The sequence below is a fragment of the Cavia porcellus genome, unplaced genomic scaffold (assembly GCF_034190915.1).
Source record: "Cavia porcellus strain 051 isolate PalLab524CR breed Dunkin Hartley unplaced genomic scaffold, mCavPor4.1 scaffold_10, whole genome shotgun sequence".
NCBI classification, from domain to species: Eukaryota; Metazoa; Chordata; class Mammalia; order Rodentia; family Caviidae; genus Cavia; species Cavia porcellus.
Genome location: NW_026947493.1, coordinates 42,075,794 through 42,092,181, shown reverse-complemented (window position 1 = coordinate 42,092,181; position 16,388 = coordinate 42,075,794). Strand labels below are relative to the sequence as shown.

The 16,388-nt window shown below is 37.2% G+C and overlaps 1 protein-coding gene across 2 annotated transcripts in view; it reads right to left on the bottom strand.

Annotated features, from left to right (window-relative positions):
* The window catches only part of Mtfr1 (mitochondrial fission regulator 1), a 47,122-nt gene extending 31,056 nt beyond the window's left edge, over nucleotides 1-16,066 (bottom strand). Inside the window, exons 1-2 of one of the 2 annotated variants that reach the window (XM_063257392.1) lie at nucleotides 16,047-16,066; nucleotides 1,771-1,912 (exon numbers count right to left, since the gene is read on the bottom strand). In XM_063257392.1, the coding sequence (XP_063113462.1) occupies nucleotides 1,771-1,836 (66 nt within the window). In that variant the 5' untranslated portion in view covers nucleotides 1,837-1,912; nucleotides 16,047-16,066. Of the gene's footprint in view, nucleotides 1-1,770; nucleotides 1,913-14,876; nucleotides 15,063-16,046 lie in introns of those variants that run through there. The other variant, XM_003480076.5, reaches the window with a different exon arrangement.
* Nucleotides 16,067-16,388: the final 322 nt, after the last annotated feature.

Below are 16,388 nucleotides of genomic sequence, written 5' to 3'. Positions count from 1 at the left end.
TTAATCGGTACCGGGGATCAAACTCACGACTGCCTGCTTGCATGGCAAGTGCTTATGCTGCTGAGCTATTCTTATTAATAGGAAATTCCCTGAGTGATGCTTTCAGTGTTTTGGGCTGGCTCATTCTCTGATGAAAGGAACCCATTTTATAGTTTAAAATGAACAAAGCTAAATAAAATGTGCCTGAAAAATTCTGCTTTATGCCTGAATTAGCACCAGTAATTATCAGCCTAACTTAGAGAGGACAAAACAAAAACACAGGAAACCAAGTCAGGTATGGTAGAGCTGCCTATAATCCCAGTACTTGGGAATGAGTAAAACATCACATTTTGAGTACCTGGCCAGTGTGAACTTCAGAGTAAGACCTTGTCTCAAAAACAAAAGAGTAGCAAAACAATCATTACTGAATGTAGTCAACCATATTCAAGGAAGGTACTATCTATATTAGTTGCTCTTCCTACTATCACAGGCTAACTCTGCAGGAGCAATTTTATGTATCCCTATTTTGTGATGAAGACAGTAAACACCAGGGACAAATCTCAGATCCAAGTTTCTTTAAATCCAGGATCCACAATCTTGCCCCTAAACTATTCTTTATATTGAAATTATAAATAAATACACTGCTTTGGAGAAGTCTCTTCCACCACTTTGAGGGTAATCTTCCATTCTTTCTGGAAGTAAAAGAAACTCTTTTGCTATCACTACTAAAATGTTAATTTACCCAAATGGTGGTTAAAAAAAAAAAGTGAAAATAGTGCACTAAAAAGTACATATTCAAATGATGTAATTTGCCTATATCATTAATAAAATTTAATTCACTAGGCATGGTATTCAGAAAGCTGAAGTAGGAGGATCACTTGGAGTTCGAGGACAGCATAGGCTACCTAGTGAGTGCAAGGACAGCCTGAACTACATAACAAAACTCTATCTCAAAACACACAAATGTGCACGCACACACATACGCACACACACAAAAAAACTTAATTCCATGTCACAGATATTAGAACACTGAATTTGAAAATGAAATGCAAAGCCAGGTGTGGTAGCACTTGCCTATAATCCCAGCACTTTGGGAGACTGAGGAAGAACTATAAATTCAAAACCATCTTGGCAACTTAGCAACTTAAAAGAGATCCTGTTTCCAAAAAATTAAACATAAGTGGTCTGGAGATGTAGTTCAGAGAAAAGGCCCTTGGTTCATTCTCTGGTACCACTATGTCCTGTCCCTCCAAAAAAAAGAAGAAAAACAAGTATTGTACAAATGTGCTTGACACAACTACTCTAATAACTATAGTGGAAGTAGATCAAAACAAAATCTTTATCAGTAGAAAATACTTATAAAAACTAACATCCCTGACATAGTACAATCATAATACTAAAATATTTTTCTTTCTAGTTATATTTGTCATATCTTAGGAGATATGAATCATCTTTTACTTGTTTGATAAAACACATTGCAGCATTTAGTATTAGTAATTCCACATTCAAAGTTACTAAGTGTGAGTCAAATATATTTATTCAATGATTTCTTCCTCTCTAATAACACTGCTTTTAGTGATCACATGAATACATTACAGAAATTTTCGGATAACCCAGACAGCTACTCCCGTTACATACAACACTAGGAAGAGGTTCATTTTTGCGATTTAAATACTAAGCAAAATAGTACATAAACACTGAATTCAAATGTTGGTCACATAGTTCATTTTCTCAGAACAGTTCCTAAAATATCTAAATGTCTGGATTTTAAAATAAATTTTGAGCACTCACCGACTGCATGCTTACTCCAACCTGCTGAAAAACCATCCTCATCAGGCGCTTAATCCAGCCAAGCATTTAGATACCAAAGCCTTTCCAAATTTGCATTTCAAGTACTTCAGGCATACATAGCAGCACATGGTCCACAAAGCAACTGAAAATTTTAAATGCAAATATTAAAATGATTATTTACAACCTTTACTGTATACAATATGAGTTACAAAGTAAGGGAAAAGCATTTAAAAATTTCTTGTATAAATTAAAACAAAATTTGTCAGTGATCAGTTTGCTTAAAGTAGTAATAACAGTACAAGATTTTTTAAAAATTGTTTTTCCAGTCTGAGTTCTTGCTTTAAAATAAAAAAAATCTACTGTGGCTAATTTAAGTAAACTACATTTATGAAAAGATACCAGGTAGACAGTGATCTTCAAAGAACTTGACCAATAGCCTGAAGTGCAGCAGCACTGGTCCTGTGAAGACAAACTATACCAGTCCCCTCGGTTCCTCTTCTCTGCCACCAGCTCCTGAGTCACTCTATCCATAGGAAGACATCTTCGTGATCAAGACTAAAGCTCATAGCCAAACGTGGTGGTGCATTCCTGTAATTCCAGCACTTGGGAGGCTGAAGCAGGAGGATTATTGCAAGTTCAGAGACCATCCTGAGCTATAAAGTGAGCCCAAGGCCGGCCTGAACTACATAGGGAGACCCTGTCTCAAAAAAGACAAAAAAAAAAAAAAAAAAAGACTAAAGCTCATGTATTTTAGTTAGCAAATGGAGGCTGAGGAAGCAAGAAATTAAAATAGTAACAAGTAGATTTTGCTTACCACCAGAAATGAGGAAGATAGGGATTTGAATTTAGATGTTACAAGGTCAAAAACAGTGAGTCCTTTTATAATCAACGGCATCTCCTACTTACGGCCCCAGTCCCCATCACTTACTATATGCCTGACAGAATTAAAATGTTAACTTGTATCATATAGATAAATGCAATGAAGTACTTGGTCTCCAATGAGACAAATCAATACACTGCTTCCACATTAAGGAAATACTGCATTTAAAAGAAACAGTAATCTGGGTGTGGTGGCACACATCTGTTAACCCAGCACTCCACAAGAATCATGAGTTTAAGCCCATCCTGTCTAACTTATCAACTTAGCAAGACCTTATCTCAAACTTTTTAAAAAAGGCTAGAGATTTAACATAGTACAAAGTGGGGGCAGGGAGAGTACTAAACAAAGAAGTGTGCTTGGTCAGACAGTTGATTTACATTTTGATACAAGCTCCTTCTTTCATCATGGAGTGGTCTGTACTGTGAGAACTAAACAATCGTAGGGAAACAAGAGAAAAACATAAACAGCCACAAATATGGTAAACACTGTAAAACTGAACTGAAATGAGCTGTGCCCTACCAACAGAAGAGTGAAAAGGAAGATAAGCCCTAAGGGTAAAAATGAATAGCAATGGAGGAGCCAGAAATACAGGACTGTGTTTAATATTGGGGAAATAGGAAAAAGGAACAAGAATCAGACTAACAAAAGCTGAAACTGCATAGGAGAATCTGACTTCATATGATAAGACACTTCAGAAAGTTTGCTGAAGGGCTGTGTATCTGAATATGTAGCTCATTTGTAGAATACGTGTTCAGCATGAGAGGTCCCTAGGTTCAATCACCAGCACCAACACCAAAAAAAGTTTTAAATTCATTAATGTTCATGCTAAATATTATTTTTGATTCTTTGAACACTGTAGCAAGAAACACAGGTACATTTTAATGTACTCTCTACCTGTTTTCTTAGGGTCTCATTATTATCAAACTCACTATGTAGGCCAGGCTACTTTGAAGTCACAGCATTCCTCCTGCCTCAATCTCCTGAGTGCTAGGATTCTAGGCATGTACCACCACACTTGGCTCTGTAAACCAATTTTCAGCTAGTTTTGTTTTTTTGGCTTTTTTGTGGGTTTTTTTGCGGAAGGCAGAGTATCAGGAATTGGCATGCTTGCCAGGCAGGTGCAGTGCCATTGAGTTATAGCTCCACCACAGCACCAATTTTCAATAGAATAAGAAGAGATAAGCTAAGAAATTCTACAGGCCAAACTCAAAAAAAAAAAAAAAAAAAGTATTGATAAAAAGTGCAAAGAAGTAGAAGAAAATAAGTAGTCCTTGTAAAACACAGAAAGGAAGTCATACTTGGTAGTTTCCTACTGCTACTCTTTCACCAACCTTCTCCAATTCTCCAGCACACCTTCTGGAAACCATCAATGTAAACATCCCTCCAACTCCCTATCTTCAACATACTACTGTGCTCTCCCGGCCCACCCACTTCTTCATCTTTAACTTGGCTAACCCTTCCCACAATTTTCATCTATCTGACCAGGCTCTTCCTATCTTTATTTTCTTCTACCTAATCTAACCAAAAATCATTTACACCATTATTTTCAATTGTTTGTTCTACTAGTTTATGTATCCTGTAAGTCAGAATTTCATGAATCCAACAGCCTACATTTTCTAGGACTAAGCTACACAAAAATTACTAAATTTTTCATTTTGATGTTATTACAAATGTATTATCTCCAGTCTTAGCTGGATCCTCATTACTGCCTAGGAATCTAAGAAATCTTTTTTTTCTCTGCTCTTCCCAGTCTTGCATTCTTCAGAGCAACTATTTCAAACTTTCTCCATGCTACATGCTATAGTTTGAATGTGCCCAACAAAGTTCTTCCAATGGAAACTGAATCCCCAATGCGATGGTGTAGTGAGGTGATTAGATCATGAGAGCTTAGCCTTTGTGAATGTGTTAATATGATTATCAGGGGAGCAGATTTTTGACAAAAAGGATCAGTTGAGAGTAAAGCCCCTCTTGGATATACACACTTCCCCACTGCTCTCCCTTCCCCTCCTCTTTTCCCTTCCCTCCTCCCTCTTCCACTTTACACCACAGGTCAGCACCAAGACCCCTGCTACTACTGGTGACCACGCTCTTGGATGTTCCAACCTCCAGAACAATGTGCCAAATAAATTTCCATTCTTTATATCTTCTCAGCGGATGATCAAGTATATCACTTTAGAAAAATCCCTCACCATACTGCTATGCATGCTCTGCAGTCACCTCCCTCTGAGCCTTAGACAGACTGTCCTATTCCTACTTCCAAGAAGCTGCTCAGGAGTCCTTTCCTCTACCTCACCAGTCTCACATCAGAAACAGCCTGTCCTCTCCCTTATTCTTTCACTACTTGCATCGAGGTTTTCACATCTGTATTCAAACCAAAATCCAAAATCAATTTTAACTTTCTTACCAAATTTGTTGTTCATGTGTTCTTTGCTTGAGAAAATAAGTATTGGACCAGTTATTCTTTCTCTTTCATGTTTCACAATCAAGTTTTTTCCTCCTAAACATGCCATTTCATCACTACTGTCCTTACTACTCTAGTCCTTCACTAGTGTAAAAATCTATTAATTTGACAGTCTCCCACTTCTGTTCTTCCTTCCCATCCATCCTCAACACTGAAGTCCATTTTTATGGACTGGTCTCATTGTTTTCCCTCTTTTACATGCTTCATATATCCCTTGATCCAGTTGCACAGGTAATTCCAGAAATTCAACATGCTCTCTTCAACTCTGGACTTTTCTTCTATTCAGCATTCCACCTACCTACTGTATTCTTACAATAAACTGCCTCCTACTAATCCCTTTGTTTCAGCTTAGTTGTGCTTCCTCTAACAAGTCTCTGCTGCCAGGTGTGGCAGCAAATGCCTGTGATGTCAGCACTCAGAAGGCTAAAGATTCCAGGCAAGCTTAAGATCCATGGTGAACTCAAAGCCAGCCTAAACTACACAAGGAGACCCCACCCCAACCTCTATCTCAAAAAATAAATAAGAGTTAATATATCTAAAAGAGTTAGTTTATCTAAAAGTTAATATATCTAAAAGAGTTAATATATCTATTTGCATTATACATGAGTTAGGTAATTTCAGATACCCTATCCTCTCACTAAGGACAAGTAAACTAGCTGGACAAAACATCAAAAAGTTAAATGAAAGCATCAGAGAAATATGATCAGGGCAAGAATTGGTTCTTTGAAAAAACTAAATACAAAACTACAGACCCCTAATGAGACTTATCAAGGAGAAAAAGAAGGAATACGTTACCAATAACAGGAATGAAAAATAGAACACGTTATGTCCTACAACTATTAAGAAAATCATAAAAGGCAAAATGAGCTATCATGCATGAAGTTACAACAGTGGCAATCTTTGGGTAGGGCTGGTAATAACTGGAAGGGGTATCATTAAGAGGTTTTCTGAAGTATAAACCACTTTCTATTTCTTAACCTGGATGGCTATTATATGAATGTGATTATTAACTAAACTATACATGTTTGTGATTTTTGTTATACTTAATAAAAGAATTTTAAGCAAAAAGATCTACTTTGGAAACACTTAAAATTTTGCCATTGCAACAACAATTTGCTTTTATTAACTGGAACTCTACATATGTCAATTCTTTTACAAAACAACTTAAGTCAATGTATCTCTGTATTACTGTCCTACCTAAATCAGTCTTGCTTTAGTAACAGCTGTTTTATTAACCCAAGTTTGATTTAAAGTAAATTCTAGTTATTAAGCACTTTTTTTTAAAAAACAAACTCACTCTGTAATTTAGGCTGGTCTTGAACTCATTATATGCCCCTAGGCTGGCTCTGAACTCTAGGCAGTCCTCCTACCTCAGTCTCCTTAGTCCTGGGATTACAGGCATGAAACTACCACTAGGCTTATATACTTTTTTTTTTTTTTTCTTTTTCCATTTTATCGGTACCAGGGATCGAACTCACAACTGCCTGCTTGCAAGGCAGGCACTTATGCCACTGAGCTAAATCCCCAGCCCCGGCTTACATACTTTTAAAAAGAAACTCAGAAGCACCATTTTTTTGCACATACCAGCTACAAAATTCAAAATTTTTCTTATTTGGTTTAATGATTCCATTTTCAATCCTTTACATCCAAGATACTTGGTATTTCTGCATTATTGTGTTTAATTTCTTTTGATTCTATTTAATGAGGGTAAACAAAGACTTTTTGGCATTCCTATTCATTTGGTTGATATATCTGTATATTCATCCAACCATCCATCTATTCATTTAGCAGATCTGTCTATCTAATCAGTTTATCGGTACTGAGAATTGAACCCAGGCCCTTTGCACTTAACTAGCACTAAGTGAAATTTCCAGCCCTTTATAATTTGTTTTTTGAAACAGGGTCTCTCCAAAATCACCCAGGGCTGGGCTAGAATTTGCAATCTTTGTGCCTCAGCTTCCTTATTTGGTAACTTTATATATAAAGTTCTGGTTGCCAGGTCTCAGGTAATAAAGACATACAGATTTTTTTCTCTTTTTTTTTTTTTTTTTTTTTTTTGTCATTGTTGTATAGGAAACTGAACCTAGGACCTTCACACTAAGATATAGCCTCAGATCCTTTTTATCATCTATTTTGAGACAAGATCTTGCTGAATCACTAAACTGTACAGGATGGGCTCAAACTTGTGATCCTCCTGTCTCAGCCTTTTAACGTGTTGGGATTAAAGGCACAGTATCATAATGGATGAACAGTTGCACATTTGACGTTTTGTTTTTGAATCTTATTTTTCATTGCAGATTTGTCAATATAAAGTAAATCTTAAGTTTACGAATAAAAAATATTTTTTAAAAAAGCCAGGCATGGTGGCACACACCTATAATCCCAGCACTCGAGAGGCTGAGGCAAGAGGATCATTGTGAGTTTGAGGCCAATCTAAACTACATAGCAACAGCCTGTCTCCCCCCCCACACACACACACAAAAAAAAAAAGAAACAGGCCATATATATATATATATATTTTTTTTTTTTTTTTTTTTTTTTTGATACCGTAACCTCGCACTTGCCAGGCAGGCACTTATACCGCTGAACTAAATCCCCAGCCCTATTAGGCCATACATTGTTTCCTAGTTTCTCTATGTGAACATGAGCACAGGAGCATAAACAATTGAACTCCTATTCTCTCGCTGTCTGTCTCTCTCTTTTTTGGGGGGGGTTGGTTTTTTTGAGACAGGGCCTGGCTATGTAGGTCAGGCTGATCTTGAGCTCACTTTGTAGCCCAGGCTGGTCTGGAACTTACAATAATTCTCCTGCCACTGCCTCCGAAGTGCTAGGATTACAAGTATGTGCCACCATGCTCGGCTTTTACTCCTAGATATTTTATAAAATTGATATAGATTTATATTCTAACCTACTACAATACTATGAGAAATACAATCTATGAGAAATAACAAACTACTTTTAATGGAAGAGATGTTTGGCAGAGCAGTAGAAAACCAAGAAGAAATGAGAAATAAATACATTTTGAAAGCAGACTTTCTGCCCATTCTGGTGGCACAGGCCTGTAATCCTAGCACTTGGAGACTGGGGCAAAAGAATCACAAGTTCAAGGCCAGCCTAGGCTACACAGTAAGTTCAAAGCTACCCTAAACTACTCAATGAGACTCAGTCTCAAAAAATAATAATAATAATAATTTAAAAAAAGAAAACCCTTTCCTTCTCTCAGTAAACACAATAAAAAATACATACTAATATATAGGTAGACAAAATTTATAGCATCAAAGCAAAGATGATACAATCCCACCTTAACTTAATGAATATCTACTTTGAGATTATTATATAAAAGTTACTAGAATTTCACAATAATATTGCTAGCACTAAATACAAGATTGTCAGACGGATGTGGTGGTGCATGCTTATAATCCTAACACTCAGTAGGCTATGCCAGGACTGTCTTTTGAGTTTGAGGCCAGCCTAGGCTACATAGTGAGTTCAAGGCCAGCCTGCACTACAAAGCAAGACCTGTCTCAAAAAACCAAAAACTAAAGAATAAATAAATAAATAAACACAAAAACAACAACAACAACAAAAAAAAAAAAAAACCAAGAAATTGTCGTTAAACTTTAAATGACAAAAATTGGTAACTTTTAAGCTACAACAGTATGGCAGGACTTATTTTTATTTGGTCTTGATGAATTACTCAAGGAAACAGGCATCTAATTATCTGTACATTATCTTTACACCATGAGGAAAATGACCCATTTTACAGAAAATATCTAAACATGTTTAAGAGCAGTCTTAATTATTTGGTTGGCAAAATCATTAATATTACTAACTGCTCTTAGCATTACTAAAAGATTAGATAATTGTTATCAGTACAAACAACAAACAACAATCCATTCTGTTGCCAAACAAAAATGCAAAAGAAAAAAACAAAACCCAAGGGGCCAGGGATATAGCTCAGCAGCATAGTGCCTGCTGGCAAGCTCAAGACTGTGTTTGATCCCTGGTACCAAGAAAGAAAAAAAAAAAAAAACACAAACAAGAGAGTTAAAATAACACACAAAAAGATTACTGAATTTAAAGTTATTGTTTTATTTTATTCTTTTAGGATATAAGGTCAAAAAACACTTTTTTAAACTTCCTTTATCATATGAAATGTCAACCTCATATCAACACCCTATTGTACTCTTACTCTCTGGAAATTACACTCTGAAATTCAAGTATAATGACTACTGCTGTCCCTAACATCAGGTTGGTTATTAGTTAGAACTCACCATAACTACAAAACAATGACATAGTATTCAACTTATGGGTACAATTTACCAGCCACAATTTAAAAGTCTATCTATACACGCAAAATTAAGTACACTGCTATGTCCTCAGTACATAGCACAGAACTTGACATCTTGTTCACTGGACAATAAATCCCATAACCTTAGTACATCTCTCAACAACTTAAAAACCAATGAGATAAAGGTTTATGAACACAAACTAATTAAAACTTGATAAAATTTTTTAAAGTTAATGATCTTCAGAGATGAAATTAAACTTCTGAAGGACATTTTTAGAGGTAATATTTCTCTCTGCATGATAAAAGAGACATTATACATCCACTATAAAGGTCTACCATTTGCATGTGATATTCTTAGATGTAACCCTATAATGAATAATGTGTTTCATCAAATGTTTTTTGTAATTTTAAGCATGCAAATAAATTATGTACTGATAACTTTTTAAGACAAATCTTTTGAAGAGTTTAACAGAAATAGATATAAACAAACTACTTAGAAGTCAATAATATTTTTTCACTAAAAGTGCTGCCTACAGGTCTAAGGACATGATGAAAAGTGACTTATAGGTGACTGCGATGCAATGTGTGATAATTACTGTCCCCTGGATTGCGTGAGAATTACTGTACCTTGAATATAATCATTAAGTACTGCAAACATGTACTAATTAAAAACTTAAGAAAACAATTACTTTCTCTTGCACATGAGTGTTAGTGATGTGAAAACTTAGTAAACTCTTATCTTTATAAAAAGCACTTAAGCTCAATTTTTAAAAATATGGTAAGGATACAGGGCTGGGGATTTAGCTCAGCAGCATAAGCGCCTGCCTTGCAAGCAGGCAGTCATGAGTTCGATCCCTGGTACCGATAAAAAGGAAAAAGACAAAAAAAAAATATTGTAAAAGAGAAAAATCTGAGGCAATCTCAATGAACATCGATGGGGAAGTAGTTAAAGTAAATCCAATGTACCCATTCTAAGTTTATGGTCACTGTACTCTAAAGTGAAATAAAACGGACACATGCTTCAAAACTGCAGTTTCTCTTGTGTATGAAAAAAAAAGTGTAAATAAGAAACAAAATGTGGAATAGATATTGGGAAATGGAAAGCAAATGTTCAAATGGGAAGAGGAACAAGGGAGAGGTGAGGAAAAAAGAAAAGGAAAAATTAAACAAAGCTTTTATAAATAAGGAGGGGAAGAAGAGTTGAAGGGAAGAGAGAATGGGAGAAAAAGAAAAAGCAAGATATGTCCATGATGATACAACATTTCCTATGATGAATATGATTATATACATATCCAAAATGTACCCAAAAAGTTTATGATTAAAATAAAAAAGGAAACAAAGAAATAATAAATGTTTAAGAACATATATTTTATAAAGAACTAGAAGAGTCTGTAAAGAAATGGTAACAGTTTAAGGATAACTTACATATTTTATGTAAAAAATAGCTATGCATAAAAGGCTTTTCCTAATAAAACGATGAATGAAAAAAGCTCTAAACTAACATTGATATGTGATTCTATTTAAACAGAGACACACACACACGGACAGACCAGGGAGGTAACTCAGTAACAGTACATTCATGAGGCCCCGTATTTGATTTGCACTAACACATAAAAAGTCTACAATTAAAACAAAGGGTTATGGTTTAGATCTAGAATGTTCCCCCGAAGACTCAAGTGTTCAGAGGTAAGACTTTAAAAGACAACTGAATCATGGGGACACTGTAGCTTCCATGCTGTTAGGCTGGGCCTGGTTAAAAGAGGATAGTAACTGGTCATACCCTCTTCCAGGGATGTATCTCCCTCCCAGCTCCTCCCCACTCTGTTTCCTGGCTGCCATGATATGAGCAGCTTTCCTCCTGCAGGTCCTTCCATAATGTTCTTTCTACTTTGAAGTCAGCTCGCTGTGGAGTTAATCTTCTAAAAACCATGACCAAAACAAAGCTCTCCTTTAAATTGTGGGTGCTAGGTATTTTGTTACAGCGACAAAAGTAACAGACAGTTTATGATACCAAACAAGTCAGGTCGCTGCTTTGAGTATACTTAACCATGTGGACAGAAGCCTTTGGAACTGGTGTATGGGAGAAGTTTGGAAAGGCTTAGAAATGCTGGCTAAAGAAAATCTAGAATGTTGTCAGCCATGTTTAATGGGAGACTCCAGTCAAAGCAACACTAGTCAAAATGCTGATAGAAATCAGACACTAAAGGCTTGGCCCAGGAGGTTTCAGCTGAGAACAAGAACTCCATTAACAGCTGGACTCCAGACCATGTGTGTTAATACTCTGTCAAAAAAACTTTCTACATTACCTGAGCCCAAGTAGATGGGATTAAAAGGGAGGGGGGGCGGGCAGTTGACTAAATAAAAACAAAATGATTCTACTTACCTCTTTCAGGAAACCAATCTCTTTATGGCTAGTACCCATTACATACTGTAACAGAATCTACTAATATACAAAAAATCAATTTTGAAAAGTAACTAGTACACTGAGTGTGGTGATGCATACTTTTAATACCAGCACTTATATGGAGGCTAAGGCATGAGGACTGCAAGTTTCATTCAGCCTGGACAAGTTAGTGTGATGCCATCTCAAAAATCAAATAATAAAAAGGTGAGGGTAGAGATGAGTGAAAAGACTTGGGTTCAATCCCCAGTAGTGGGAAAAAAAGAGCAAAGTTTAAAATAGCTTGTTAATATTGTCATATTTTTTTAAATTGTCATATTTTAATGTTTACATGTTAAAGAATGTGTTACAATGTTTTTTAGCTGTGAAGAGTTAAATTTCCTATTTGACTTTTAACATTTTAACCACGAGTCAAATCCAGTTGTACAATTTAATGTTAAATGCTATCAAATATTTATACAATTTATTGGTAATAATAAATTCCCAGAAGAATACCAAGTTCAAGCCCAGCCTGGGTAACTTGGAAGATCCTGTCTCAAAATAAAAATTAAAAAAGGCTGGGGATGTAGCTCAGTGCAAAGGCCCCTGGCTCAATCCCCAGAATCACTAAACAAATAAATAGTACTTATCACTCTCAATCTATACAAAATAAAGCCTCACACTACTTTAGGCTATACAGTAAACTATCATTAGCAGGGCATTTTTCAATGGTAGGATTACAGTGATTTGTTTGTATAAACTATGCAACTTCTATCAATAATACATAATAAAAATATTTTTAAAGCTTAATAGATTAACAACATATCAAAAAGTAGTGAGACAGCAAAACAGCATATCATGTACAAGAATTTCCTATGATAATGTTATGATTATGTATATCTAAAATATATCAATCAAAAAAATTTTAGTTGAATAGGTGAATGGTAACTAATATATCAAAGAGCAGTGAGACAATAAGACCTCACAGGAAAACAAACCCATGGAAAATTAACATTTAACCAACTGTTATCAACACTTAACCAACTGTTTCATACTTTTTTTCTCTTTTTCATACTATCTTCTTTCTCCATTCTCTTTCTTATATTCATTATTTCACCAGTTTCCCATGTTTATTTCCTTTATATTTATCAGGTCAACCTACTAATCCTTTCATAACTCAGATGAATTGACAGTGCCATTTTACTGGTTTCCTACCAGATGGACAGAGGCCTTCTTTCCTCATGAAGTTCAACCTTCTTACATCTGGCACTCAAGTTCCTTCACAATAACTCTAAACTTGCTTTTAGGCTTCTGAATCACTTTTGCACGGGAGGAATCCTGAAGGTCTTCTCTGCTGTCCTGTAAACAACCTATTTCTCTCTCTCTAGAATCTTATTCCTCTAACATTATTTGGATGAAGATATCATGGAATAGTGTACTACTGGGAAAATGAGGGATATAGGTGAAATATTCACTATAAATATTCAGTATATACCAAATGCTAATGGAAGATAGACTACACGCGCGCACACACACACACACACACACACACACTTCTCTTTCCCTTTTACCTATGTTAAACAAAAATTTTAGTATTTTTTGAACTACATTGACACACTTTGCTCAAAACTTCAAATTCAGATTGTGTTAATCTTTCACTATTTCGAAGTAACAAAAACACCTTTATTATTTTGTACTCATGTACAGTTCAGGTTATTTTTCTTTCAAATTATGAATTTGTGACCAGAGAGATAATTTTACACGAAGTTTGCTACTAAAATCTTTAAAGTATTAAGTGTAAAAGAGCAAATATTCTGCAATGAGAGCGCAGTCAAGATTAGGGTCTTGAATTCCAGTCCTCACTTCTTTCAGCACTGTAACTTCAAGCAAAATTGTGTGACCTCTATAAATGTTCCCCCGCCCCCTGCAGTGGTGAAATGAGAATAGCTCATGCTTCACAGAGCTGTCATAATAATTAAAAGGTGGAAACAATTTTACGGTGCTTCGTACAAAAGAACTCTACAAACAAATTACCAATTATTAATGCTCAAAAGCTTAATACAATACTTATTTTGGTACTCTTTTGCTTAGTTTTTATTTTTTGAGGCAGGGTCTCACTATGTAGCCCAGGCTGGTCTCAAACTGTGGGAGATCCTCCTGTCTCAGTCTCTAGAGTGCTGGAATTACACCACACCAGGTCAGTACCTTTATTTTTTTTTTTACTTTTTAAAAATGAGCACAAGATAGTAAAAGTCGCAATACGCACTTGTAATATAAACTAAATTAGTAGTGTCGGTGTTTACAACTTGATGAGCCTTCTCTCTTAACTTCTTTTTTAAGATGCAAATAATTAGGAAAAAAGTATTCTTACTGATCATGACAAAGGTGTATAATATATGAAAGTGATGAAATACGTCCGGGGTTTACTTCAAAATAACTCAGAAAAGGGACCAAGACGAGCCATAAATTGCTAATCACTGAAACGGTGCATGGAATACACATTTAGAGTTCTCGGTCTCATTCGCTCAACTTCTCTATAATATCTAGAGTGCCAGTATTTCAAAAGAGGACTTTAAACTCCCAAAGGCTGGCCTTCTCTTCGGGGACTGATGCCAACTGGGCATGGTCAGGAAGATACACAGGAGGGAGGACAAACAGTGACACCGCGACACCGGCCAGGGGACGCCGACTTGGGAGAGGAGATGCGCAGCCGCCAAGCTGAGACGGGGCCTAGCACTCCAGGGATCCTCTGCCTGGTGGACGGCGCGCAAACTAGGGCTCCCAACACAGTCCCAAAGTCTGGGATAGATACAAGCGGGTACGGGAGGAGGCTAGGAGTGGTGAGCGAGTCCCAGGCCTGCGGCCAGACACCCGACCTCGCACCGCTCCGCCGACTCACGGGGCTCTGGGCCCTCCGCCACCAGCTGCCTTCAGCCGGTAGCGCAGACGCCGCGCCGGCACAAGGACCCCGCCGCCCTCTAGCATTCCCAACCAGGCCCCTTTCGCTGCTGTTCTGTTACCACGACATCCTGCCACAGGCAAACCCCACACCACTTTGTTTCCCCAACTTTTTCCAGTCAACAGCCCCACTTACCACCGCCGCGCGGCAGCCAGCAGCTTCTCCAGCGACTCGGGTTTCCAGATTGGCTGTCCCAGAACGTTGCCGCCAGTCAGCCAATCCCCGCCCCGAGCCCGGACCACACTGACCAATTAGTTATATGCTCCGGTTCGGAGGCGGGCTCAGAGAAGCCGCTGGCGGAAGGCGTAGAGATTGACCGGAGCGCCCGAAGCCGCCTTTCGCCGTCCTTGTGCGCATGCGTCCCCCCCCCCCACCAGGGGCGTGCGTTTTCGTGTGGATTTGAGTTTGTTATGACTACTCAGCTAGGGCTCGTTTTTTGTGTGTAAACCTTGTGCTCTTGGTGTATGTAGCCGCGAGTGTAGAAGAAAGATATGTTAAGCCCTTTTCGTCACAAATTGTGGGGACTTGAGGGCAGATACGTACCTCACATCCGGAATCGCTTCTGTTTAGGAGTACAAAATTGATCAGAGCGGATGAAGAAGTTACTTAAATTGATTTCAACTCCAAGACAAACAAGCAGGGTGTTTTCCTTATTCTTCCCTCCTTTCTCTCTTTCCAATATGTGGAATTTTAAATAAGATGGAGATGTCATTCGGGGAATAGTATTTAAAACCTCAGGAATTGACTATTAAGAATGAATTCAGTTTCAATCATGTGCACATTAAGTATTATTTTTTAAAAGTTTAAATCATTCTAAGCACTGCAAAGAATTGAAACCACATAGAATACTTGTGAGATGGGGTAGTGAGCTGTGGCTGCTTTGCTGACTTCTAAATAAAGTCCATCTAAATAAAGGTTTCTATTTTTAAAAAAATGTTTACTTTCCTGTCTATTTCTAGCATTTAGTCTGATTCATTGGGACATATACGTTTTACAATATTTGAGTTGGTAGTCTAAATTTCAAATAATTTGTGAAAATATGAGCATTTCATGTAGTTAGCCAGATTCAGCATGATAATGTGTGTAAGAGTGATGAAATATTAATATGTAGGAGGTGAGACCCATCAATATTTCTTTTTATGTTTCTTTTTGGAGACTACTGTAGCTATTTTGTCCAGGCTGACCTCAAATTCTTCATCCACCCACCTTGGAGAAGCTGGAATAATTACAAACATGCTCCTCTATACCTGCCTCTATTCTTCTTGTCCTTTCAGGAAGTTATTACTGATTGGCAGTCTCTCTTACCTCCCATTGCAGTTGATCCCAGAGGTTGCTGAGCAGACAGGTACCTGGGGCTTGATGTTCTTGCCCCAGGTAGGCCAGGCTTTTCCTACCTAGGGTTTCCCTCCTCCCACCAAGAGCCTTAATTCATTTACTCAACAAGGGCTTCTTGAGGGCCTACTATGACAGCACAAAGATTTTTTTTTTAAGTTTTGAACCACATGCTGAGTGAGCCTAAGGGTAAGAGAATGATAGAAACTCAAATTTAGGGGCTGGGGATTTAGCTCAGCGGCATAAGCACCTGCCTTGCAAGCAGGCAGTCGTGAGTTCAATCCCTGGTACCCATAAAAAGGAAAAAGACAAAAA